Source organism: Erythrolamprus reginae, chromosome 1 (assembly GCF_031021105.1).
Source record: "Erythrolamprus reginae isolate rEryReg1 chromosome 1, rEryReg1.hap1, whole genome shotgun sequence".
NCBI lineage: Eukaryota > Metazoa > Chordata > Lepidosauria > Squamata > Dipsadidae > Erythrolamprus > Erythrolamprus reginae.
Window position 1 is genome coordinate 196,998,523 of NC_091950.1, and position 27,038 is coordinate 197,025,560.

The 27,038-nt window shown below is 39.2% G+C and overlaps 1 protein-coding gene across 3 annotated transcripts in view; it reads right to left on the reverse strand.

The window, feature by feature from the left end:
* PDE1A (phosphodiesterase 1A) overlaps positions 1-27,038 on the reverse strand; it is a 221,883-nt gene that overhangs the window by 97,952 nt on the left and 96,893 nt on the right. The window contains exon 1 of one of the 3 annotated variants that reach the window (XM_070731883.1): positions 17,201-17,830. The exons of the other annotated variants lie outside the window; for them this stretch is intronic. Coding sequence (XP_070587984.1) covers positions 17,201-17,253 — 53 coding nt within the window. The 5' untranslated portion in view covers positions 17,254-17,830. Of the gene's footprint in view, positions 1-17,200; positions 17,831-27,038 lie in introns of those variants that run through there. 3 annotated transcript variants of the gene reach the window in all.

The window sequence follows — 27,038 nt, forward strand, 5'->3', positions numbered from 1 at the left end:
GAGCAAAGAAAATTAGCAGTGTTGGGCCTAGTTAATGCAGTGGTACCTCTACTTACGAACTGAATTCGTTCCATGACCAGGTTCTTAAGTAGAAAGGTTTGAAAGATGAAGCCATTTTCCCCCATAGGAATCAACGTAAAAGCAAATAATGCATGTGATTGGGGAAACCACAGGGAGGGTGAAGGCCCTGTTTCCTCCCAGGAGATTCCTAGAGAGGCCCCATGGAGGCTTCTCCCTGCCTTTTCCAGCCCTGTTTCCTCCCAGGAGATTTGAAGAGAGGCCCCACGGAGACTTCTCCCTGCCTTTTCTGATTACAGTTTCGGAAGCTCGGGTTTATAAGTAGAAAATGGTTCTTGAGAAGAGGCAAAAAAATCTTGAACACCCGGTTCTTATCTAGAAAAGTTCGTAAGTAGAGGCATTTGTAGGTAGAGGTACTACTGTACTTGCAAGGAAGACTTTTACAAACTAACAAAGTTGTTGGCTACAGAAAAAAATCTCCCTAGGAGAAGATAGTGGCTTCAACATTTTATAGTTGTGTTTATATCTTCCCAAAGAGTTCAACCTAACTCTATTGCTCTTTGCACATTAAAATGTTTTAAACTGTTTTTTACACTACTATATGTCTTTGAACATCTCTTATTTTTTAGAAGGGAGATATCATAAATTAAGGAGGCTATAAAATTTGAAAAAAACAAAACAAAGCTATCATTTTTGCTCCAAACCAAGTAGATATGTTTTGAATCTGAACTCCATCACAGCTTTGGGAGCAATTCAGAAATTTTGAAATGAGAGACAAAGAGACAGAGAGATCTGCCAAAATCGGTTTCCCCTCCCCTTTGAATTTTCCACGGGGACCCCATTTATGGAGAGGGTGAAGCTCTAGATTTATATAAAGAAATAACCTTTATACATGTTTCCATCCAGTGCTGCTCTTGGGTTTTCAGCTTGGGTTTGTGAGTCTGATAACAGCATTGTTACCTCAGGACAGTCTTTACCAACAACTGCCTGGACCTTTTGTGTTATAATGGATAGTTCTTCAGAAACCAATTTTCTGCTCCTCTTTTGACATCAGCCCCTCACACACATTCCACCGAAACAAATCAAGTCATATTATAAAATAATATATAAAATGAGGACCCAGAGTGTTGGGGAAAATATGCTGACCTTTTAGAGAGGGCTGTAAAGTCCACGGAAAGGGGTGGCATACAAATCTAATAAATAAAATAAATAAATAAAGCACTGTGGAGCAGTATATAAGTCTAAGTGCTATTGGTACAGACCTATAACTTAATGCAATAGGTAAGCACACCCACAATGGTACAGCCCACACAATTATGTACAGCTAGCCAAGCACAATTTAGCTTAGTGTGCCCCACGAAGCTAATCTGTGGATAGTTTATGATTCAGTGTAACATGAAAATACAACCCAGTTAAAACCATGAACAAATTCAACTAATTATGACACACACCATTTGTTTCAAACTCTCTTAGAATATGGGAGACAGGGGAAATAGCTGTTAATCTCCTGGCAAAGAAGCTCTAATTTGAAGGCCCAAATTTGGCAGCCAGGAAGGACAAAACCTCATTGGGTAATTTCCATACACTGCTTCTTTCTCCGTTTGAAACTCTGGTTTGCCTGCATTCTTAAAATACAATGTGCCTTAGGTGAATTTTGCAGCGTGCAAAAAAAAAATCTGAAGAACTTTATTTGCTTGAGACACTGAGGCTTTGAAAGTGTTACAATGAGAGAGGTTTGACTGAGCGCCTTCTTATAGTAACTCTGTTCTGAAATTCTGCATCACATTTTTTAGATGCCTCTTAAAGAACATCTTCTTCCTCGTGTCTTCCTGCATGAAGGTCATGCGTATGGTTTTACTGATGGATTTCTTTCTTTTCCACATTTTTAAAGATATTTTTTATATTGATTGATCTATTGTTTTCACTTTGCATTTTACTTATTGATTTCAAAGCACCTAGCAAGATGGAGCAATGAAAATGGTGTTCACATCTGCTGTACAAGGGTGTGAAACAAACAGCTGCACACTTGTACTTAATATAGGATCAAATAATGAGACAGGGCTAATTTCAATTGAGGCATAACATGGGAACTAGACTAGAAAAGATTGCTTTCTGTACCATGGCTATTGATTCCCCTGGTGTTCCTATTCACTTTTGTTTTTTTTAATCTAGCTCAGCAAGGGTGAACATTTGCAAAATTCTAGTGCTGTCAGCCGAAGAGAAAACACATAGCCTAACTATTTTAATTTACCATAAATCCTTTAATTATGAAATCGTGTGGAATTATTACTAGCGTCATCTCCAACATGACTGCAACAAATCTGTATTCATCCATGTTTATCGCTTGATAAGGGACAGTTGATCCAATTCTACCATGGAATAAAAAAAGAGTACAGTGTTCCCTTGACTTTCGCAGGGGATGCGTTCCAAGACTGCCTGCGAAAGTCGAATTTCCGTGAAATAGAGATGCGGAAGTAAATACGCTATTTTTGGCTATGAACAGTATCACAAGCTTTTCATTAACACTTTAAAAGCCTAAATTACAATTTCCCATTCCCTTAGCAACCATTTAAATTATTACTCACCAAGTTTATTTATTAAAGTTTATTAAAAAAATATTTATTAAAGGCGGACAAAAGTTTGGCAATGACATATGACGTCATCAGGTGGGAAAAACCGTGGTATGGGGGGGGAACCGCAAAGTATTTTTTAATTAATATTTTTGAAAAACCGTGGTATAGACTTTTCGCGAAGTTTGAACCCGCAAAAATCGAGGGAACACTGTATATAGATTTGAAACTTCCTGTTTTTGAGCTGGGCGGTTTCACATGGCTGCGCGAGTACACCCAGCAGCCCTTATGCAGCCGCGCAAGGTCAGAGGAGGCCTGGGTGGAGCGATCGGCCCATTTAAGGGCCTGCAAGCCGCCCAGGTCTCCCTTTTCAGCCTGGCTGCAACAAAGAGCAGACACACACACACACCCTCCGCTCAATCTAGGGTGCTTGGGGGGTGGTGTCACCCAACTGGGGACTGAGTAGGAATTTTTGCAATCACAGCACAATTAAGTCTGGATTGTTTTTCACCTACTCCACCCTGGAGGACGGGGAAGGGAATTTTGAGTTAGAGGTTGTATCTGCTGTTAAATAGGTTGGTCATGTAACCATTAGCTTGGTCACTTGGGTGGAAGTAACGGGGCAGAAAAGGGTATCAGTAGTAACTGTGTGTTCTCCCTTGGGCATCTTTTGAAAAGATGATGGGCTGCCCCTTTACACAACTCAAGTGCCTACCCAGCAAGGGTGGTGGAGAGGGGAGCCATTGGGGCTCACTTACGTTTTTTCCAGTTCCAGGTTATGGGGGTGAGCTCTCCCACATGCCTGAGGCGTGGCATCCATGGCTGGGCAAAAGCTGAAGATAGCCTCACACTGCCATTAGTTGCCCAAGTATGTTGCATCTAGGAACTTCTGCCCCATTTAGTGACCTCTGCAGGTCTCTATGTTTATATGTTAATAAAATGACCCTTTTTACCCAGCTTTCATGTCCGTATGTTATTCTGCATCTGACTCAAGATGTGTGTACTGTATATTGTAAATGTGGAATATTATAACTCGCTAGGCCTTTCATATATAATTCTTGTCACAAAGGGAAGGAAGGGAGAGATATCGGTTCATGGGAGATTCTGATTCCAACACCAAGCTGATGATTTAAAACACATTGTGAACTCTTTCCACAGAATATCCATGTGATAACTAAAAGCTTACTTTTAAACAATACTTACAATCCAATTATGAAATATAATGCGGAGAGTACATGGGCCTGTGGATCGTACTAATTTAAGTTTACCACAACACTGTATTTTTTCACATCACTTTAAGATAGCTATTTTGTGCAAGAGACTGAATCCAAAGGCTCTCTTTTATTTATAGATAAAATTTAAAAAATGGGAAGGACATTTCTGCACTGCCTCCATTCCTACTGCACCTAGCCCTTCCCCTACTTCCCCAACATTTGGAGACAAGTGTTCCAAAACTTTACAAATGACTTTGGAAGGTTGTTAACTGAAGAAACAGGAAAGAGGTATAAAAGAAAAACATTATTTCTTTACTTCTGTGGTTATTTCTCTTAATGGAATCCCTAAGATCAAAACCTCTCAAGTCACTGAGGATTCATTCGATGCATTAATAATACTCTTGGGCAAAACCCATTAAATGACATGTCATTTAATTCACTCCCAAAGGAATCGCTTTACCACTGAATATGCTGTAGATTGGAATCAAGATTAAGTATGAATTAAGATTAAATATGGATTAATTCTGTCCCTGTATATCAGATTGCCCTAACACAAGCACCTATGAGTCATGTGAACCTCAACCCCTGGAATCTCAAGAACATTCGGGGAGCTGAATTCCACAATTCATGACATTCCAGAGTGGCTGAAACTTTAGCCAAAGTTATAATAACAGATGAATGACAATCTGCTGATCCGTGATATGGGAGAAGATCCGGGGAAAAGTACATGGCTCACAGTATAATCTATTGCTGCTGCTTCAAAAAGAAAAAAAATAATAATCTGCACTAAAAAAATATTAACATGGAAGGGATGAAATAAATGTTTATTACTTAAATTGTTTCTCAACTCCCTAAAAAGTTTAGAATCTTTCATTCCTTCTTCAATGCTAGCGATGAAAGCCGTCCAGCTTAAAGGCTCTTTCCAATCACAACAAAGAAGGCATATTTAATATGCATTACACTCAACTTCTGAAAGGTCATATGCGGTCGTCTCCACTATTAAATGTCAGCCTTCGCATATGCAACAGCCTGTCCATTCTGGACTAAATGCTTGAGATTTGGGGATCTGGGAAAGAACTCTGAACTCTATTAAAAAAAAAAACACAGAATGGATGAATTCCTTTTTATTCGATTTTAATAGCATTACATTCCCTGCTAATCATTTTCTAGGTCCTTCATTAAAAAAATCTTGGTGGTCGTCACTTGCTTCCTCGGAGGGCAGCAACTGGTAGTTGTATGTGGGTTTCTTTCATGTCCTATGCTATATATAACTTTCCAGGCTTTTAAAACGGTTCATTTAACCGAACCATTCTTAGGTGACCAGACAGCATGTGTCATATTTTCCATGATTAACTTTTAAAAATGGACATAAAAGGAGAAAACCTTGAGATTTAAAGTATTGCCAGAGTTCTAGCTGATTCAACATTTTTATATATGAATGTGCATGTATGTCTGTGCATATACACACACTCATGTGCACCATTTTAGATGTTTTATTGACATTCGCAAAGCCTTTATAGTAGTGTAACCTAGCCCTCTGAGATTTCATTTTTCCCATGGTATATTATTTTCTCTTTAATGACTCATACTTGGATGAGACATGGATTCATCAACCATTGTAAAGGTTAGGCTTAGACATCCAATAAATCCTGATTAATATGTAATGTCCACAGGTTAGTTGTAAGCAGGGACTGTAAAATACTTGTAGAACAAGAGCTCCCTGTTCACTTAAGCCCATCTCCTGTTATAATATAGCAACAATATAGCCAAGAAGGTTTCAAGAGTTGTAAATCTAATCTTACGTAGCTTCTGCTCTGGCAATCTCACACTACTTACCAGAGCTTACAAAACTTTTGCCAGGCCCATCCTCGAATACAGCTCATCTGATGGAACCCATATCGCATCTCAGACATTAACACCCTTGAAAATGTCCAAAGATACTTCACCAGAAGAGCCCTTCACTCCTCCACTCGAAATAGAATACCCTACGAGACTAGACTTTCAGGCCTGGGCCGAGAAAGTTTAGAACTAAGATGCCTTAAAAAAGATCTAAGTATTGCCCACAAGATCATATGCTGCAACGTCCTGCCTCTCGGCGACTACTTCAGCTTCAACCACAACAACACAAGAGCACACAACAGATTTAAACTTAATATTAACTGCACCAAACTTAACTGTAAAAAATATGACTTCAGTAACCGAGTTGTCGAAGCGTGGAACTCATTGCCGGACTCCATAGTGTCATCCCCAAACCCCCAACACTTTACCCTTAGATTATCTACGGTTGACCTATCCAGATTCCTAAGAGGTCAGTAAGGGGCGAGTACAAGTGCACTAGAGTGCCTTCCCTCCCCTGTCCTATTGCTCTCCTATATCTCCTATACCTTTCTTCTATTCCTATATCTCTTCTTCTATTCTTTCATTGATATGTTCTATTACTATACCTTCTTTTCTATTATTTCTTAGATATATTTTACTATGAGTATCTCCTCTATAACCTTCATCATGTATTTTGCTATGTGTATATAGATATATACCCACTAAAACCCTCATTGTGTATTGGACAAAATAAATAAATAAATAAAATAAAAAATAAAAATAAAAAATAAAAGAGAGGAACCACAAGATCTTCTGATATGGGAGGAACAAGAGATTGAAATGAACATAAGATGCTATCTGTTTCTCATAGTGCTCAACTATATGCCTTTGAGAAATCCAGAGCTTCAGCAGAGAGCAATAGCTTTTCTCTCTTGCTTCCTAGCAACTGATCTTCAGTGCCACTTTGCTTCTGAATAAGGAACCTTTAGACTGTCATTATTAGTTACTCATCTACTTTTTGAACTGGAAGAGTCCTCTACCCATATCAAAGACCTGTAGAGTTCTGGAATGAAAGCAGGGCTGATATTCACTTACTTTACCTATGGGTTGGCAAATGTCAGTGCATGCAGAGCTCATCTGCACATGAGCAAAGCCTTCTGCGCATGCGCAGAGGGTAAAAAAAGCAATGTGCTTACATCTAGGTGGGTGGGGCCACCAGCAGTCAGCACTACCAGTTCACACAATCCCGATAGAACCAGCTGAATACCACCACTGAATGAAAGAATAATAAACATACAAGTGTCAATGAGCCACCTGTGTGTGTGTATTTATGTGTGTGAGCAGAGGTTGTATTATGAAAATTGATGGGAATTGGGATGTTGTCCCCAAAATGCTAGTTTTAGCGAACTCTATTCCAGCTGTTGAATGGGTGTATCGCACAGTCCAAATAGAATAAATGTGAATATTCCTTTTTCTTAATTCTAAATCCAGTTAAATATGTCATCATTAGCCAAGTTCAACAATTGAATTAAATACCTTTTTTAAAAAACCCCAACTAACATCTACTAGTTCCAATATTTTGCCATACTGGCATATGAACAATGTTTGGGGTAATAAATGTCATTGCAAACATTCAATTCTTAAACAAGCCCAAGGAAACACCTGGTGCTTACCAAATCTTGTGCTCCATAGTTATCAATGTTGCCATTTCAAAAACAGCTATAACCTCTATTTTGCTTTACTATTTTGCCCATTTGCATAAAGTCCTATTCTATTTGGAACTATTATTTTGCTCTATATGTCAGTGGAGATTGTTCTTTCATTTGTCTTCATGAAGAACAATGAAGAGTCTGGATGCAAATATTTGGGCAGCTGTTTAAATACATCTGAAGAGTTGGAAGATGCCAAAACAAATGAAGGATATTTCCTTACACGGCTCCTTTTCCTTTAAAAACTGCTGTTATCTCTTTCTTAGATCGGTCCGTGGTACAGCTCAACTTGATTTTGCAACCCCTTCCACACCAAATAGCCTGCAGATGGATTCAGTTCAAATATTTATATTGTACCTTCCTTTGTTTTATTTACCAAGCTCTTAGCAGGAGATCATCACATTATTATGCTACCCGCCGATTGATTATTATTCTTTCCTTCCTTTGTGTATCTTAAAAGGCCCCACCACATACAGTCATTTTTTGGTCACAATATCTGTTTCACAGGACAATTTACCATGTTGTCATGTAATTCTGTAACACACACGATTACAAATGTGAAGAAATGGCACTAGGGTTTCATTATTTCCTTTCGGTAGGGGCGAGCACATTTTTTGGGGGACCATGGATTTTAAAGTCAAATCTTTGATGGGGGAAAACCTGGCACACCTGGATATAGAGTCAGTTATTTTTTTTAATGTAAATCTAGTTCAAGCATTCATTTGGGCTTTCATACATTTCTTTTTTGAAATTGTAGGAAACCGCTCTGGTTTTCAGTGGCAATGGTTGAGACAATTGCAGGGTTTGCAAAAGGGGACTTCATGCTACCCTAGTGTCACAGGATGTCTCTGTGTGTATCTCTCCACCTTCCCCCTACAATTTAAAGAAAGGGATACAACTGACTAATGTAACATATGTTTTTGTGCAGAAAATCTCAGATGCCATCTCTGGCATGTCCATTCTGAAAACTTTGCAAGCCTCTGGACAGTCTAGAGCAGGAATGTCAAACTCAATTTAATTGAGGGTTGTGTTTGACCTTGGGGGGCAAGGATATGGCCAATTCAGCATCATTCGGCATCATTCATGTTGGGGGCACCTGTGGCAGCCTGAGTGCTCTGTCAGAGAAAACAGACTCCCAAGTTCCATTTTTGGCTGCAATGGTCTCCTGCAACCCTCTGCTAGTGAAAATGGAGCTAGGTAGGACAATCCATGGCCCTCCCAAGCTCCATTTTCACTGGTAGAAGCACTGCAGGCTGGTCCTTTGTTGTTTCTAGGGCAGCCCTGCAGGCCAGATCTAAGCACCCCATGGGCCAGATCTGGCCCCCAAGTCTTGAGTTTGACACCTCTGGTCTAGAGATAATACAGAGTTGGGTGGAACAGGGATCTGGATAATGCCTGTTTTGGTTTCCCATTTTCCTTATTCAGCAAACTCCTAGCAAGGTATAATTGGTGGCCTCTTGGGCAAAGCAATGAAATTTGCTTTCAGGCAAGGGAGAGATTGTGGCAGCCCTCTTAGAAGCTCCAGTTTCTTAACATAGGAACTGAGCAAATCATTCTTGCTACATTCTGCTCTTTGAAAACAAGGTGCCAGCTTTATATTTCATGGTCCTTGGAGTGTTCATCACATAAAAGAGTGGCCAGAGTTGTTTTAGATGAAAAATTATCAATATCTCCCTTTAGAAAGATATTGATAATTTTGTTTAGGGCTGACTTCCTTAAACAAAAGAGAGCAGTAGAAAGATAGCTCATTTTTTTGTTTTTGAAGGAGTTTTGAAGAAGTTTCAAAAAACCATCTCATTCTAAGGAGAAACTGCTGATGTTAACGAAGCTAGATTGGTTTCCCAAAATGCAAAGCGTTAGAGACAAAGTAGTGTGGATATGTGTTTGTCACTTCCAAAGTAGATTTAGATTTAGATTTAATTGGATTTGTATGCTGCCCCTCTCCGAGGACTCGGGGCGGCTCACAGCATATACAGAAACTAGTAATTAATTAATAATTAATACAATAATTAATACAATTAATAATACATTTTTAAAAAAATCCTTAAAATTCTGATTTAAAAAACTATCATTCAACAATCATACTAAGAAACATTCATTGGTCAGGGGGAAGATCTAAAAAACCCCAGGCCTGGCAGCAAAGATGAGTTTTTAAACTCTTTCGGAAGTCAGGGAGGGTGGGGGCAGTGCGAATCTCCGGGGGGGAGGGGGGAGCTGATTCAACCAAAAACCAACAAAGTAGAGTTTAATTCTTCTCAAATGTAACTTTTTCCCAACTTCCACAGAACATACATGCCAATCTTCTTCCCTGCCTGTGTTTCAATATCTAAATTGCTTCCTTCCAAAACCAAAACATCTATCTAAGCATGTTTGTCATCCCAGGAGATATTAACATTTAGAAATCTGAAGCCACTGTGGAAGCACCTTCTAGAATCTAGACAATTGTCTTGACCTCTTTGTTAAAGCACAGCAAGTTCTCTTATCAATGGACACAACATTAGAGGAATCTGTTTGTAATATCCTTATAGGTACTGTACATAGTTAAAACAATGTTGTGGTGTAAGCACTTTGCAAGCTCTTTGCAATAAAAACCAACAAGAATTAAACAAAGCTAATCTCAGCTAAATAACTTTATATACATCCTTGCATATGAGAAAAATCAATCAAGCTCAGACATAACTGAAAATATATGGGCACTGGTACAAATCTTGGCTAATTTGTAATTGTAAACTCTTTTTAAAAAGTGACCTTACAGACAAGAAGTAAAGTCCATGTAAGGGCATTGTGTTTTTGCTTATATATATATAAAAAACAGTATTTTGTTATAATGTGATTTGCTTTGGGATTGTTTGTATGTGAATGAAAATATAACTCAGAATATTGTACAAGATGCCTATCTATCTCAAAACAAATAGAGTTTAAAAATTAAAATAGAATGAAATTAACAATCTTTTGCCTTATTTTACGTGCAATGATGCCTTGAACATCAGATAAAATGCAGTTTCCTGGAAATCAGCTAATCAGCAGGATTTGACAGATCATATATTTTGTGGATTTTGTTCCAGTGTCTAGGATGAAGATTTCTATTTCAAGTGTTTTCCAAAAAGTGGAGCAAAGTTGGGGCAGAGTTGGCTCCTTGTCTGATCCTAAAAAAATTAAAAAATTCTGGAGTAAAGTTGCAACGATCACCTGTTTTGTAGTGATGATGTAAACACTGATTTCTAATCAGTGTGATTTGGTGTACGCTGTGTACACTTTAAAAAAAAAGGAATTATTGCTTTTAAAATAATAACAAAAAGGAAAAAGAAAAAGAACAAAACATAGAGATAATTGTGATAGAAATACTGTATATTGTCAGAGAAAATAAAAAGCATAGAAAGACTGAATAAAATATACATAACTTTTTTTTAAAAAAAGTACTTTCTATGTCCTGTCCTCCTTTTCTTTCCTGTCCTGTCCATTTCTTTCTGTTCCTGTCCTTCCTTCCCTTCCCTTCCCTTTTCTTCTTTGACAAGATAGTCTTTAAAACTGTAAATCTCACAGCAGTCCAGGAAATTGTCAGGATTGTAATAGAAATAAATGTGATTTAGGTTGCATTAAAGGAAGCATTATCCTCAAGTTTCAGGGAGTAATTGTGTTGCATTACATAGGGGGCGCCATATCTAATCCTGTTCCGGTTAACAGCGGTGTACCCCAAGGCAGCGTACTTGGACTAACATTCTTCATACTCTATATAAATGACCAATGCGATCACATTACAAGCAACTGCATTCTCTTTGCTGACACTGTAAAACCTTTCAACACCACCGATAACACAGCTACTCTGCAAAAAATCCTCGACTTTTTTTCTGAATGGTCAACCATCTGGCAACTCCAAATCTCAACCAAAAAATGCTCTGTCCTGCACATTGGCAAAAAGAATCAGAACACCAAATACAAACTGAATAAAAAAGACCTTACAAACAACCCTCACTCCATAAAAGACCTTGGGATACTCATATCAAATGACCTAAGTGCCAAAGCCCACTGCAACAACATCGCCAAAAAGGCTTCAAGAGTTCTTAATCCAATCCTACGTACCTTCTGCTCTCTCATACTACTAACCAGAGCATACAAAACTTTTACCAGACCAATACTTGGTCATCTGTCTGGAACCCACACTGCATTTCAGACATAAACACTCTAGAAAATGTCCAGAGATACTTTACTAGAAGAGCTCTCCACTACTCCACTTGCCACAGAATACCCTACACAACTAGACTTACAATCCCAGGGTTAGAAAGCTTAGAACTACATTGCCTTAAACACGACCTAAGCATAGCCCATAAAATCACCTGCTACAACATCCTTCCGGTCAATGACTACTTCAGCTTCAACCCCAACAACACACACACACACAGCAGATATAAACTTAAAGTAAACCACTCTAAACTCAACAGCAAGAAATATGACTTTAGTAACCAAGTAGTTAATGCATGGAACTCACTACCTGACTCTGAAGTATCATCACCTAACCCCCAAAACCCTTAGACTATCCTCTGTTGGTCTCTCCAGATTCCTAAGAGGTCAGTAAGGGGTGTGCATAAGTGCACCAACGTGTCTTCCGTCCCCTGTCCTAATGTTTCTCCCTTACTAGTATCATGTATATTGTATATATCATACTGTATATATCATATATATATGCAATATATTGCATATATCAACAATATAAATATTGTTATATCTTTGTATATCATCAATACATACTTGACAAAACTAACTAATTAACGAATTAACTAACTAACTAACCAACCAGATAGATAGATAGATAGATAGATAGATAGATAGATAGATAGATAGATAGATAGAAAGTAAGTAAATAAACAAACAAACAAACAAATAAATAAATAAGCTGGTGGATGAAGCGATTCAGTCAAGCAATAACGAAATGAAAGCTTTCACACAGCCCTAATCCTATTTTTAAAAAGGATGCTATAAGATGCATCATATTAAGAAATTGTAAAGTGAAACAATGAGATATTTCATGCAGGAGGAATTTAATGGAGATTTGTTCACTGTGGCTTCATATGGCATTTTGGGAAACAGTTTGGCCAAATATTAAACTCTAAATGCTACAATGATTCAACAGCAAGAACAACAGATAGTGATGAAGCTATGAATCTCTTTCATCTGGAGCATGAGGCTGGATTGAGAAATATTCTGTGATTCCCTAAAATTAGCAAGGATCACAGCAAATCAAAGAGAGTTATCAAAGAGCCAGGGTGGCACAGCAGGTAGAGTGCTGTACTGCAGGCCACTGAAGCTAACTGTAGATCTGTAGGTCAGCGGTTCAAATCTCATCACCGGCTCAAGGTTGACTCAGCCTTCCACCCTTTGAGGTGGGTAAAATGAGGACCCGGATTGTGGGGGAAATATTGCTGGCTCTGTTAAAAACTGCTATTGCTAACATGTTGGAAGGTGCCCTGACTCTAAGGAGAAGGGCAGCATAAAAATCAATCAATCAATCAATCAATCAAACAAACACATTTATATGCTGCCCATCTCACTATCGGGCAGCTTACAATGTCAGTTAATTGTATGAATCAATCAAGATCTTATTTAAATCTGTGCTTCTATTTGGTTTGAATTGCCAGTTTGATTTACATTTATAATTCAATTCAAATAGCTGAATTTAGTCAGCCTTAATCAATGGCTTATGTCTATGGATATTTAGCCATGTAGTATGGCTGTATTACTATTATCCTTCTCATATTTTCTACTACCTTCTCCTATTGGTATCTTATGATTGTATTATCCTGTTCTACGTATCTATTCTTGTTTGTATGTACATGTTGTTCTTATGTTTGTATGTACAATGATTATATCACCTTGTTACCTGTATGTAGATTGGAAGGTTATGCACCGAAGGCAACCTTGTATATTCAATCATACTTAGCCAATAAACTATTCTGTTCTGTTCTGTCCTGTTCTTTCATTGATTTGAATAATCAAATAAAATGTAAACAAATAATCTTTGGATTAAATTGTCAAATTGGTTTAAAATGTAAAATTCCATTATCTATAGTTTTTATTAATAAAATAAAATAGGCCAATGCACTTCTAACATCTTTGGAGCATTACTCCTTTCTGTTGCAATTCTTTCAAGGGAAAAATAACTTCATTTTCCACAATTGCTTTTTGACAACTGCAGCACAACCCCAAAATCACACCTGTGGGATATGAAGTTAATATATGACTTTTTATGCCAATCCTTCCATGAACATATACCTGTCTGCTCTACAATTTAACAAAAAGAATAGCACTCAAAACACAAGGTGAAATCAATTCAAGTTAATGGACCAACCACTAAGTGAATTCTTCTTAGAATGCTCAACAGACAAAGCATTTGCAAAAATTGTTTTGGATATCAATGCAGATTTATTTATTCTTTTGCTCAATTCTATTAAGGGAAATGCATGTAAATGACAGCTTTCTCCCTGGGGATAATCCTGAAATTTAGCTGAATTCCTGGGGGGAAGGTAGGTAGGGGGGGAATGAACAGAAGTTGTCTTCTCTAGGAACAGAAAGCATTTCATTTCATTTCATCCAATAAAGAATTACAGATCTAAAGAAATATGTTGAAAGGAAAGTCTATTAAAATTTATAGCCATTTACTTTGATGAAAATATTTCTATGTCTAAATTATAAATTTTGGGGCATCATCAAATAAATTACCGTACATAATTTTTTCCCCTCCAAATACTACAGGTCTAAAAAAACAAGAACAACCCCCCCCCCCCCCATGGTAATCAACAGAGTGTGAAACACATAGAACTTTTGATGCTGAAAATGAAACATCAGTATCAGGACCTAGCCTATTCTCTCTGCCTGCCTGTCTACCCACCTACCCACCTACCTACCTACCTACCTACAGGTTTTCGGAGAAGGGCAGCATACAATCTAATAAATACATGCATGCATGCATATACTCAGCTGGGTAGTTTTGAGTGGGGAGTCCAGAAAATGTTGGATTCAATTCCTTGCTTTAACATGACTCTCACCAACAATTTACACTCTTAATTTTGGAAGTGTTTGCGCAGCCTACTGAAATATAAACCTGCGGCATTGTGCAAATCCAGCATGCATTAATTATCTATCTATCTATCTATCTATCTATCTATCTATCTATCTATCTATCTATCTATCTATCTATCTATCTATTTTGTCCAATACACAATAATACAAAATGAAGGTTATAGAGGATATAGTAGAGAAGAAATATGAGATATAGGAGAGACTATAGGACAGGGGACGGAAGGCACTCTAGTGTGCTTATGTATGCCCCTTACTGACCTCTTAGGAATCTGGAGAGGTCAACTGTGGACAGTCTAAGGGTAAAATGTTGGAGGTTAGGGAATGACACTACGGAGTCCCGTAATGAGTTCCACTCTTCGACAACCGGATTACTAAAGTCATATTTTTTACAGTCAAGTTTGGAGCGGTTAATATTAAGCTTGAATCTTGTTATATTCTCTTGTGTTGTTGTGGTTGAAGCTGAAGTTGTCTTTGACAGGCAGGACATTGCAGCATATGATCTTGTGGGCAATACTTAGATCATATTTAAGGTGTCGTAGTTCTAAGCTTTCATTACCTTAGATGATTAAATAAAATGGATTAAATCCATTACAGCAAAGATTAGCTAGACACGCATAGGCATCTTGTGGCAATTCTCTGTATCATCATGCAGTGTTACCACAAAAATTAAAGAAAGGAAAAAGACAGTTTTATGTACAATCTTGAGCATAATCGTCAAATGGTGGAATACTGGTACATTAGTGCTGCAGTGTATTACAAGCTGTGAAGTGATCATCACTTCAACCAAACATCAGGACCAACTTGAGACTTTTCCTATAAATCCAGTCTAAATATCAATAAATACTCTGAATATATTTGATCTTTAATCAAATATATACTTTTGAAAACGGTTACATTTGTATTACATGTGTACCATCTAATATACAGTATTTGATTGTAACTTCTCATTAAATTTCATCCTAACCTGAACATTTTCTTCAAAAGTGAGTCAACAAGATCCTAGATGTTCCTTGTGAGAACAGAATTGCATGCACCTTTGGAATTTAACTTTTGGGTAGATACTTTTGTCCTTTCTAGATGCAACCCAACATACCCTTCTAGGGACTAAGGTAGTCTGATATTTGTTGATCATTGTTGATCAGCACTTCAGAATCAAGATTTCTTAGTTGCAATCTCATCCATTCCATAAACATTTTAATGTTCCTAGATGTTCCTTGTGAGAACAGAATTGCATGCACCTTTGGAATTTAACTTTTGGGTAGATACTTTTGTCCTTTCTAGATGCAACCCAACATACCCTTCTAGGGACTAAGGTAGTCTGATATTTGTTGATCATTGTTGATCAGCACTTCAGAATCAAGATTTCTTAGTTGCAATCTCATCCATTCCATAAACATTTTAAAGACATCAATAGAAGTAGTTGCAATTATTCTGAGATGTATTATATAGCTGTAAGATATACAACTATTATAACACAGTAACAAGGCTGAAGTATAATTACTTTGAAAAACCATTTTGGTCCAAAAATGATCACTGGAGACTAAACTAAATGGCATGTGTGAGTATAAATATAATGGCATTTATCATCAAATATATTAGATGATGCATGTATGATAAAAAACATAATAGCTTTTGGAAGCTATTGTTTTCTTAATTGTTTTAAAGATAAATATTTACTGATATTTAGACCGGATTTAGAAGAAAATTCTTAAGTTGGTCCTGATGTTTGGTTGAAGTGATGATAACTTCCCAGGATGTAATACAACCTGAAGCTATGCCACATGTCGACATAGAAGCAAATCTTTTTTAGTTTATAAGACTGGATTTTAAACTTTTTCTAATGGGAGTCTAAAGAATCTAGAGAATGAGTTAGGTCTAATGATTAAGATGCTGATCTAAGATTAGGGAAACTTGAATTCTTGCTTTTGCGTTCTGCACAAAAGCCAGCAGGGTGACCTTGGACTTGAACTTTACCTCTGGGACCAAGCAAGAAGGCAATGGCAAATAATTGCCAGGAATCAGGTTTGACTTGAAGGGAAGGAAAAGGAAGAGGAGGGGAGAGAAGAAACACAGTTATGTTTAAAATCAGAGCCATGAAGTCTTTGCAAAACAGAACATCATGATTTGAACTGAAATTTAAAATAGTTGCTAGGGACTAAAATATATTAGGATAAATAGTATATACAGCCGAATACATGTCAATAGGACCATTTATTTATTAAGCTGATTTATTAATTTCTTTTAGCAAAACAGTTGCATTCAGTTTCCAAATTGTGCATTCCACTAAGGCTCCAAGCTAAGCATATTTCCTAGAAGTAAATCTGTTCAAACATTTTGCATTTTATAAAGCCCAACAAAACATGAACAGGTATTACCTTTCTGGTCCAACAACATATTCAGTTAAACTGAGTCTGAACAAAGTAAAGCACAGAAAATGTATCTGAGCAATTGGGCAGCTTTAAAAATAAAGAAATTCATTTCTAGGGATTTTTCACAAACATCAAAATCACAGCTCAAAATCTGAAATAAAATTATTGATGTTTGGGAAGGTAGAAGGTTGCCGATCTTGTATCAAGAAGCCTCCACAAGTTTACTACAACTTGCATGAAAATGTCCATCTCAAAACTCTGCTGGCAGACCCACACACTCACACAAATAAGCAGGCAGAGCAAGTTTAACTTCAAATTCCTGTTCCTGAAAGCCTCTTGTTTGCTTTCATATTTGAAAGCCAGGGAGAAGTTGTGAAAAGTTCCCTTGAAAATAACTCTGTATCCAGAGGAACGAGAACACCACTTACCTAAAGATAGGTCTCTGAAGATGCTTTTTCCTAATTGTAACATAATCATCCATTTAAGTGTGGGGGAGGAACAGCCACTTCCTGAAAAGAGTTCCCGGGAGAACCTGGGAGCAATCGGGAAACTTGTTCTTAGCTACTGTGCTGAAGAGACCACACCAAGGTTTTTTTCTGGTGCTGGCAAAAACCTCCCTCCGTGTGACAGTCCCGTAAAATGAGGCCATAGAGACCACATAGAGTCTGAGCAGCACCAAAACATGCAGGCTGTGACACAGAGACTGAAGACAAAGTTGAGCAAAGCAGAGCCTCCTGGAAGGGTTTCAGCAGCCTGAAGAAAATGAAGAACTTTTACCAACTCTTAACCAAGTTTAAAAGAAAAAAAAATAACTTGTGTTAGATCATTCCAGCCATGAGAATTCTTCTTTAAAAAACACACTGGTCAAAGTTTTCAACTTGAAGGCTGCCTTCCTTTGTGAAACAAGACGGTCCATTGGGAGGCTTCCCTTTTTTTTTCTCCCCCTTTCTTTCCTTTTTTTAAAAAAATCCTCCCCTTTCTTCAAAATAAAAGTTGTCCAGCTGTTTCAGAGCAAACCCCTGCAAGTGTTTCCTAAATGTTTCTGTGCTGTTGTAAGAACTGTATACAAATTAACAGAGACGGATGGCTCTGATCTCCATTCCTGGCTTCACTTCAAGACATTGCTGCAATTATTTTACAGTCTGGCTATTATTCACTTTGGCTGATGGGTGACTATAACTATGCACGTTAAACCACCACTCATAATTTTTGGCACCCACACAACCTCAGAGCCCACAGTCAGCTGAAACACGGCCTGATGTTTGCAACTGGTGGGATCTTAACTACACGGCAAGGAGTCATTATCCTTGAGTTAGGAAAAATTAATTGGCAAATTCAGATGTTTTGTTTCATTCTGGCCATGTGGCAAAATATAGATCATTTATTTGTTTGCTTGTTCAGATTATTTAAACAGCCACCCTTCTTAAGTCACTCTGGGGAGCTCACAGCAACAACAAAACCAATGTCTATAAAGCAATTGTTTAAAAAAGGAAAAATAAATAAATAAAACAGAAACCCTGAGCCTTAATCATCCCCTCACAGCAAATCCAGTTCCCATCATTCCATACTATGGATCTCTGTATTATATTATTGCAGAACCTTGGTAAAAAGCCAGGCTTTCCAAAAAAAAACCTAAAATGGGGGGAAGCTTTGCTAAGACTGATAACAATTATTTCAGAATATTTCTACTGCAGGGGTGACGAAGGGGTTACAGAGTTACAGTTTTTCAAATATAAGGCAGTCTTCATCTAAAAAAAGTAGCTTTGCAACCAATCTTTGTATTTGCTGTCTGTTGTAAAATCCTATGAATTGGGAGATGGGCCTGCACATAGAAGAGAAGAGGCGTTGTTCACATTTGGACCAAATTTTTTAAAATATATTTATTTAAAACAAAATTAGCCCACATTAACTGGGTTGCCTGATTTTATTTTGGCCATGCTTCAGCCTCTCTCCCAGAGAATAACCCCCAAAGGAAGAAGAAAGTCTTACATTATTTGTCTTAAACATCAGCCAAACCTGATTGCAACCCAACGGGATTGGAAAGTTTTTCTGAAAAATAGCACTGTGGTCTCCGTAATGAACCTTGATATTTATGATAGGTGACCTGTTAAACGAACCCAGCAAATATATCCCTGAGATACAGTAAACAACAGCTGAAAAACCTGAACACGTAGCAAGTCACAATTGATTGTGGAAGGGTAATTTAATACTTCCCCCATATAGGACTCTGAAAGTTCGTGACTTCTGCCATGACTCCTGTGGCAATGAGAAATAACTTTTCTTAAAGGAGGCTATAAGCTGCCCTGAAATCATCTTTGGGAAACATTTTAATAGCCATCCATAGCAAACACCCACACTCCATTTCTCATGCTGCTGCACTTAGTGAAGTGAAGGAGGCGGAGGGCAAAAAAATTTTTTTTAAAAAAAAAATCATGGTGTCTATACTTCAGAATAGCATCCTATTAGAAGCTAGGTCGGCGGTCTCAGTGATGGCTTCTAGAAACTGGAAAGTGAACAATTCCAAAGATAGTACACCATCTGGATTGTCTAGCTGCCTATCTGCATGCCTGCCTAGCTAGCTATCATTTTCAAATTTATATCACCACCCATCTCACAAGAAGTAATTATTGTGTATTTAATGCATTGGTTAAGATACCTGGCTAGAAACTGAGAGATCTGGAATTTTTGTTCCACTTTAGGCATGAACTGGATGGCCTTGAGCTAGTCCAGTGATGGCAAACCTATGACACAGGTGGAATTTAGGCTCATTACATTGGTTTAGCTATTCAATTGACCCTACTTAGGTTTGTCAGATCGTCTGAGGAGCAGTAGACATAGAGAGACTTCATTCCTTTCCCCTGTACTGGAACTTTCTTCAGATCTCTCCCCATAAACTCTTCTCATTGTGGTGGTACATAGAAGATAATCCCCAGAAGTGGAACAACTGTTTCTTCTGGATTATGCCAAAGAATCTAACACTCTTTATGATATCTTTGCCTGGTCTCAACAGATATTTTCGAGATATGTTTAAGATTTTTTTGCCTATTCTTCCGAACTATTTTTACCTTATGAACCCGAGCCGCCAGTGCTGGGATGCCCCGCCTCTGGACTTCCGTTGCCAGCTGAAGCGCTGGGATTTCCCTGAGCCTCCCCTCACTGGGAGTCCCCACCTCTGGACTTCCATTGCCAGCTGAAGCGCCTATTCTTGCATTGCTGGGATTTCCCTGAGCCCCCCCTTGCTGGGAATCCCCACCTCTGGACTTCCATTGCCAGCTGAAGTGCCTGTTCTTGCATTGCTGGGATGCCCCTGAGGCTCCCCTCGCTGGGAAACCCCACCTCCGGACTTCCGTTGCCAGCTGAAGTGCCTGTTCTTGCATTGCTGGGATGCCCCTGAGGCTCCCCTCACTGGGAAACCCCACCTCCGGACTTCCGTTGCCAGCCGAAGTGCCCGTTCTTGCATTGTTGGGATTCCCCTGAGGCTCCCCTCGCTGAGATTCCTCTCCATTTTTGCCAGTGCTGCTTTGAATCCCAGCTCAGAGAAAGTTATAGATAGAACTTGAGAAATGCCTTTTTGTTATTATAGCATCTTATGAAGCATGACTGATTTCAGACGTGAGACTCAATTAATATTTAGTAGGAAAGCAACACAACTATAAGTTGGGAAACCCAAGAATACAGCATGTGTCCATTAGGACAGCAGCCCCTAATCTTTCCAACTCTGTGGACTGCCAGTGGCGGCAGTGGTGGGCAGAGGGGATGGTTTCATGTGTATACTCATTGGTTGCACAAATGGAGCTTCACATGCTCATATGCTTGCCCGCCACTTGTGTGGCCCGGTTCCCAATGGGCCATGGACCAGTACTGGGCAATGGACTGAGGATTGGAGACCTCTGCATTCGGACATTAAAAGTTGTGTCTGACTCAAAGAAGATTCCATCTGTTACTTTTTTAATGTTAATATCAATGTTAATGTTAATATTAAACTCCATCTTTTATTTTTTCAGTGTTGATGTTACGATTTTACTCTAAATGTCTACAGGTAGTCCTTGACTTATGGCCCCAATTGAGCCCAAAATTTCTGATGTTAAGTAAGACATTTGTTAAGTGAATTTTGCCTTATTTTATGACCTTTCTTGCCACAGTTGTTAAGTGAATCACTGCAGTAGATAATAACCCGGTTGTTAAGCGAATCTGGCTTCCCCACTGACTTTGTTTGTCAGATGGTCATAACAGGGGAGTACATGACCCTGGGATACTGCAATGATCATAAATGTGAACCATTTGTCAAGCATCTGAATTTTGATCACATGATTTTGGGGATGCTGCAAAGGCTGTAACTATGAAAAACGGTCATAAGTCACATTTTCCAGTGCTGTTGTAATTTTGAACGGTCATTAAATGAACTGTTCTAAGTAGAGGACTGCCAATATTTTATTGCCTTTTCTAATTTTTGCTGAACAAAGAGAAATACAAATCAATGGAAAAAATGACTAGGTATAGCCACAGATATCGCAGATCATATTAATCAGTTACTAATAGCTTTCTGTTCCCCTCAAAAAATGGCAAGGTATAACAGCCTGAACTAAAATCAGCCATGTTCATAGATACATCTATTTTATACTTATGCCTACAAACAAAATTTCTCAGATATAACTCTTTATGGCCCTGAAATTCCTCAATGCTGTTCTTAAAGGTACACAAAATGTCCTCTAATTGAGTTATTCTCATTAAAAAAGAGTACTGCTAATATGTAATGTAACTTTCTAGACTGAATTACATATTGAATTGATTCTCTGAAGATACAAATATGAAATTTGGCAGTCATGGTCTTCTCTAGAAGTGAGTGAATTGCCAAAATTCAGATCAACCACAGAAAATTACCGAAAAGGGATATATATATTGTTTTAGCTCCAATGTTTAACCAATTAAAGCATGTGTTTCTGATGAATTGTTTAATTTTGATCTTTTTGAGGAAGGCAATCTTTCATTGGTGTGGTTAGGGTTCTGAGTAGTGATTTCAAAGTTATGAACTTTTCCCTGCCCTATGAAAACCTAGAGCAACAACTTCTGCTCAGGCAATCTCACACTACTCACAAGTGCCTACAAAACTTTTGCCAGACCCATCCTAGACTACTGCTCATCTGTCTGGAACCCATACCACATCTCAGACATCAACACCCTTGAAAATGTCCAAAGATATTTCACCAGAAGAGCCCTTCACTCCTCCACTCGAAACAGAATATCCTACGAAAATAGACTAACAATCCTGGGCCTAGAAAGCCTAGAATTACGGCGCCTAAAACACGATTTGAGTATTGCCCACAAGATCACATGCTGCAACGTCCTACCAGTCAATGACTACTTCAGCTTCAACCGCAATAACACAAGAGCACGCAACAGATTCAAACTTAATACGAACCGCTCCAAACTTGACTGTAAAAAATATGATTTCAACAATCGAGTTATCAAAGTGTGGAACTCATTACCGGACTCAATTGTGTCAACCCCTAACCCCCAACATTTTTCCCTTAGACTCTCCACGATTGACCTCTCCAGGTTCCTAAGAGGCCAGTAAGGGGCGTACATAAGTGCACTGGTGTGCCTTTCGTCCCCTGTCCAATTGTCTTTCCTTTCTTTCATGTATCATATATATTCTCTTCCTTTCATATATCCTCTCCTCTAAGTTCACTTTACCCTTATATATGTTATCACATGTCTATTTTTCTTCCTATGTATTTGTGTATTGGACAAATGAACAAATAAATGAATGAATGAATGAATGAATGAATGAATGAATGAATAAATAAATAAATAGATAGTAGATAGATAGATAAACAAACAAACAAACAAACAAACAAACAAATAAATAAATAAATAAAACTGCTGGGTGAATCAGGAGATGCAGGCTTATTAATTTTGCTTTGTAGTTAGAAACAAGCAGTAAAACAGGGCTTGAAGAGGGCGCCACCTAGTGTGTCCAGCACGGAACGCTCTGCCATTTGTTATGTCTTTGGGGTTTGGGGATTGGAGGCAGGCATGGACATTTGGGAAAAACAGAGAGGATGTGGGGTTTGGATTATATTTATAACAGTCAAAATGTAGCACAAGGGTCCTCAACCTCAGCAACTTTTAAAAAGTGTGAACGTCAACTTCCAGAATTCACTAGCCAACATGGTGTCTTAGAAACTCTGAGAATGGATGTCTGCAGGCCTTAAAGTTACTAAAGCTGAGAGAAAAGAAGTAGCAAATTCAATTTTTATTTTTTCCTTCCCTATTCTCCTATGGTGAAGAGACATGTGTGGACTGGGAGTCTTGTTTTGCTCTTTTGTTATCTGTACATATACGGTATGTACAGATTTCTAAGTCTTTCACCAACATTGGAAGCGCAGGAGTTATAGCCTTGCCCTGAACATCCCAAGGGTGATTTTTCAAGAGGTAACTGGGCTTTCTTGTTTTTTCTTTGAAGACATTTTGCTTTTCATCCAAGAAGCAAGCATTCCCCAATTAAATGCGGAATGACCATCTCATCAGAGCTGAAGAAGCTTCTTGGATGAGAAGCAAAATGTCTTCAAAGAAAAAAAAGAAAGTCCACTTTCCTCTTGAAAAAAAGCACCTTTGGCACAGCCATGACCTGAATGATTGAGAATCTCCATAGACTTTCCCTGAACTGTTACAAGATCTGCAACAACAAAAATCCCTTCCCTTTTCCTGAACTGTAGGGGGGGAAGTGTTGGTAGTGAAGGAGTACAGGAAAACTGAAATGCTTCAGCCTGTATCAGCTGAAAATCAGTGAAAATGATATGCAATCTGCACATCTTTATACATCTTATCACTTTGATTTGTATGTGTTTTGTCAAGGCACTGAGTAGGAGCTGCAAAGCCATCCAGATAGCATTTCCCTTGCTGCCCTGAAGCTTAGGAAACTTGGTAAGGGGAATAGCTCCTTCCATGTAGAGACCTTCAAATTTCTAGGTTCTATCATATCTCAAGACCTAAAATGGACACCTAACATCAGAAGTGTCATCAAAATAGCACAACAAAGAATATTCTTTCTGTGCCAAGTTGGGAAACTCAAACTGCCCAAGGAACTACTGATACACTTCTGGACTTCCGGTCTGGAGGAGACCGCATCGGGATCTCTTCGGCAGCGCTCTGCCTTGAGATCCTTTCTACCCCCTCCGAAGGTCGCAATTGCGATCGGATCGGGCTCGGATGGCCCGATCCCAGAACAGGGGGCTCCCCTCTGCCCGAGGAGCCTTCGCTGAGACTCTGGAGGCAGCGGTTCGCCCCGCAGCTTCGGAGACGGGAGAACCGATCCTCCTTGCATAGGAGGATCGGCCAGCGCTTTCTCCCCTCACCCAGTGGGAAGCAAGAAAAAGCTTGACAAGTGAAAGTACTGAAACCAACTTGATTGAAAGAGAATACATCAGAGAAAAGACCTAAGGTAAATAAAAAAAAAACCTTCTTTTGTTTCGTGTTTAAAAGCAGAAGACTTGATCGTGAAAGTTCTAAGTGAAAGGTTTTTTTTCTTCAATAAGGCGAAGGTGAAAGTTTTTACTTTTTTTTGGGATTCATTCGCAAACAACAGCCGGATCTAATCTTTTCACTTTCATTTTTTCCATCTTGAGCTTGAACTTTGGAACTTAAAAATATTTTTTTCTATTTTATGGATTAATAAAATAATTCAAACTTAATATGACTATTTAGAAAATTTAAATTACTATAGAAATTTGTAATGATGATTAGAATTCGTTTCTGACAGATTGCTAAAAATATAGTGTTCCGGGCTTAAATTCTGACAGCGGAGGAACACAGTCTTGCTGCCTTTTTTTCATCTGGTTGTCTTTTTTCACAACAATGAAATAATTCAATAATTACAAAACATATGGAAAATAGAAGGAATTGAAACCTTTCCTTTGGATTATTTACTCCTGGATTAACCTATTTGGATTACTTGCTGAGCGTTTTTGGATTACTTGCTGACTGCCTTTGGATTATTTGCTGAGAACTTTTTAACATCTGCCTTGCTGTACCAATTTTAACCTGACTCCATTTTGGGATTTGTTTCTCTGCTTCTATCCTGAACTTGGAAAACAAACTGACTTCATTTTAAATACAAGAAAACTACTAATTTGACTTTCCCTTTGAACTTGAAATTGGAACTAAACATAACTTTATCCTTTGAGACCTGGATTTACATCTCTTATTCTCCAGCACAACTACCGTGTTTCCCCGATAGTAAGACCCCCCCGATTGTAAGACATATGGGGGGTTTCAGGGGGGTCGGCTTATATAAGCCATACCCCGAAAGTAAGACATATGTCTTACTTTCGGGGAAACACGGGGGTATTGCCGGGGGGGGGCGATGACATTGCTTCCAAGCTCCCCCGCGCGCCCCTCGCCTTCGCTCGCCGCGGCGCCACCCGCCTCTTCCCCTGCCGAGGCTCAGCTGCAAGCGGCCAGCGAGGCCGATCGGCTCCGAGGCGAGCGGCCGGAGCTGCGCCCTCCTTCGCCCGCCTCCTTTCCGCTCGCCTCGGAGCCGATCGGCCTCGCTGGCCGCTTGCAGCTGAGCCTTGGCAGGGGAAGAGGCGGTGGCGCCGCGGCGAGCGAAGGCGAGGGGCGCGCAGGGAGCTGCCGGAAAGGAGGCTGGTGAAGGAGGGCGCAGCTCCGGCCGCTCGCCTCGGAGCCGATCGGCCTCGCTGGCCGCTTCCCCTGCCGAGGCTCAGCTGCAAGCGGCCAGCGAGGCCGTTCGGCTCCGAGGCGAGCGGCCGGAGCTGCGCCCTCCTTCGCCCGCCTCCTTTCCGCTCGCCTCGGAGCCGATCGGCCTCGCTGGCCGCTTGCAGCTGAGCCTCGGCAGGGGAAGAGGCGGTGGCGCCGCGGCGAACGAAGGCCGATCGGCTCCGAGGCGAGCGAAGGCGAGGGGCGCGCAGGGAGCTGCCGGAAAGGAGGCTGGCGAAGGAGGGCACAGCGGCGGCCGCTCACCCTTTTTGACTGCCCATCCACTCCTTGGCCTGCCTTTAGCCAGCCAGCCGAGCGTCCGTGTCACCGCGGAGTTGGCCTCCCCTGCCGAGAAACATTGCCGGGAGCGGCGAGGGGATGCTCCCCGCAACCCGCTGAACGTCGAGGTCGGTGCCCGCCTCCTTTCCGGCAGCTCCCCGCGCCCGAAGACGAGCCGGCCCCGGTGCCCGGGACAATGTAAGACATACCCCCAAAGTAAGACACAGTGGGGCTTTTGGGGGTAAAAAGATAGTAAGACACTGCCTTACTATCGGGGAAACACGGTACTGGACCTATAAGAAGAATATAAGTATACAATATTGATTTTGAAATTGTGTTTTTTGAATAATTATTCCTTTTCTCTCCTGATTTCTCTTTGAGTCTTTTCTTTTTCTTTTTTTTGTGCACTGCTACTTTTAAAAGAAACCTGATTTGAAACATATGCATTGCTAACAAACCTTGGTCTCCTGCTCTATCTTAATTAGCTGAATTAAAATATTACCTCCTTTTTATTTTTTCTTTCCCCTAAAACAACTTTCTCCACTCCTTTTATTAATTTTCTCTTCTTTTTTCTCTCCTTCTCCTTTTCTTTTTCTATAATTTTTCTTTTCCATGCTCTCCTTTATTTCTTATGAATAGTTAATATCTTTCCTCTTTTTTTGTATCTACCCTGCCCTCCCACCAGACTACTTAATTTTAACTCTTATTTTTCACTTATTTAAAAAAAAAAAGTTTTACACCTGTTTCTTCTGGTATTGCATATTTAAAGTTTTAAAACAAGAATAATAACTTTGTAGGTAATTGTTGGTAATTGAATTGGTATATATAATCATATTTTAAGGGAAATTGTTAACAAAATAGATTGACAGATTTGGAATTTATAGGAATTCTTTTCCTTTTACTACATATAAATTGAAATTAATTTAAATTAATTTAAACTTTAAAGAGCGGATTAAAATTTGACAATGTCAAATACGTCAACCTTTGTTAAGATGGTTAAAAAACAAACCACAGCAACAATACCCTCCCCACAAGGGTCACCGCATCCTTCTCCGTCGCACCAGGTGTTAACCATGTCTACCAAGGATAAAGACAAAGATAAAACAATGCAGTCTAATTTTGCAACACTACAAGAAACTTTAAACACTTTGAAGGACTTTATGTTTAAATCTCAAGAAGAAGCCACCCAACAAAGAGAGGCCATAAAAGAAGATGCAACACAACAAAGAGAAGCTATAAAAGCAGATTTGGCAGAATTCAAAATGGAGA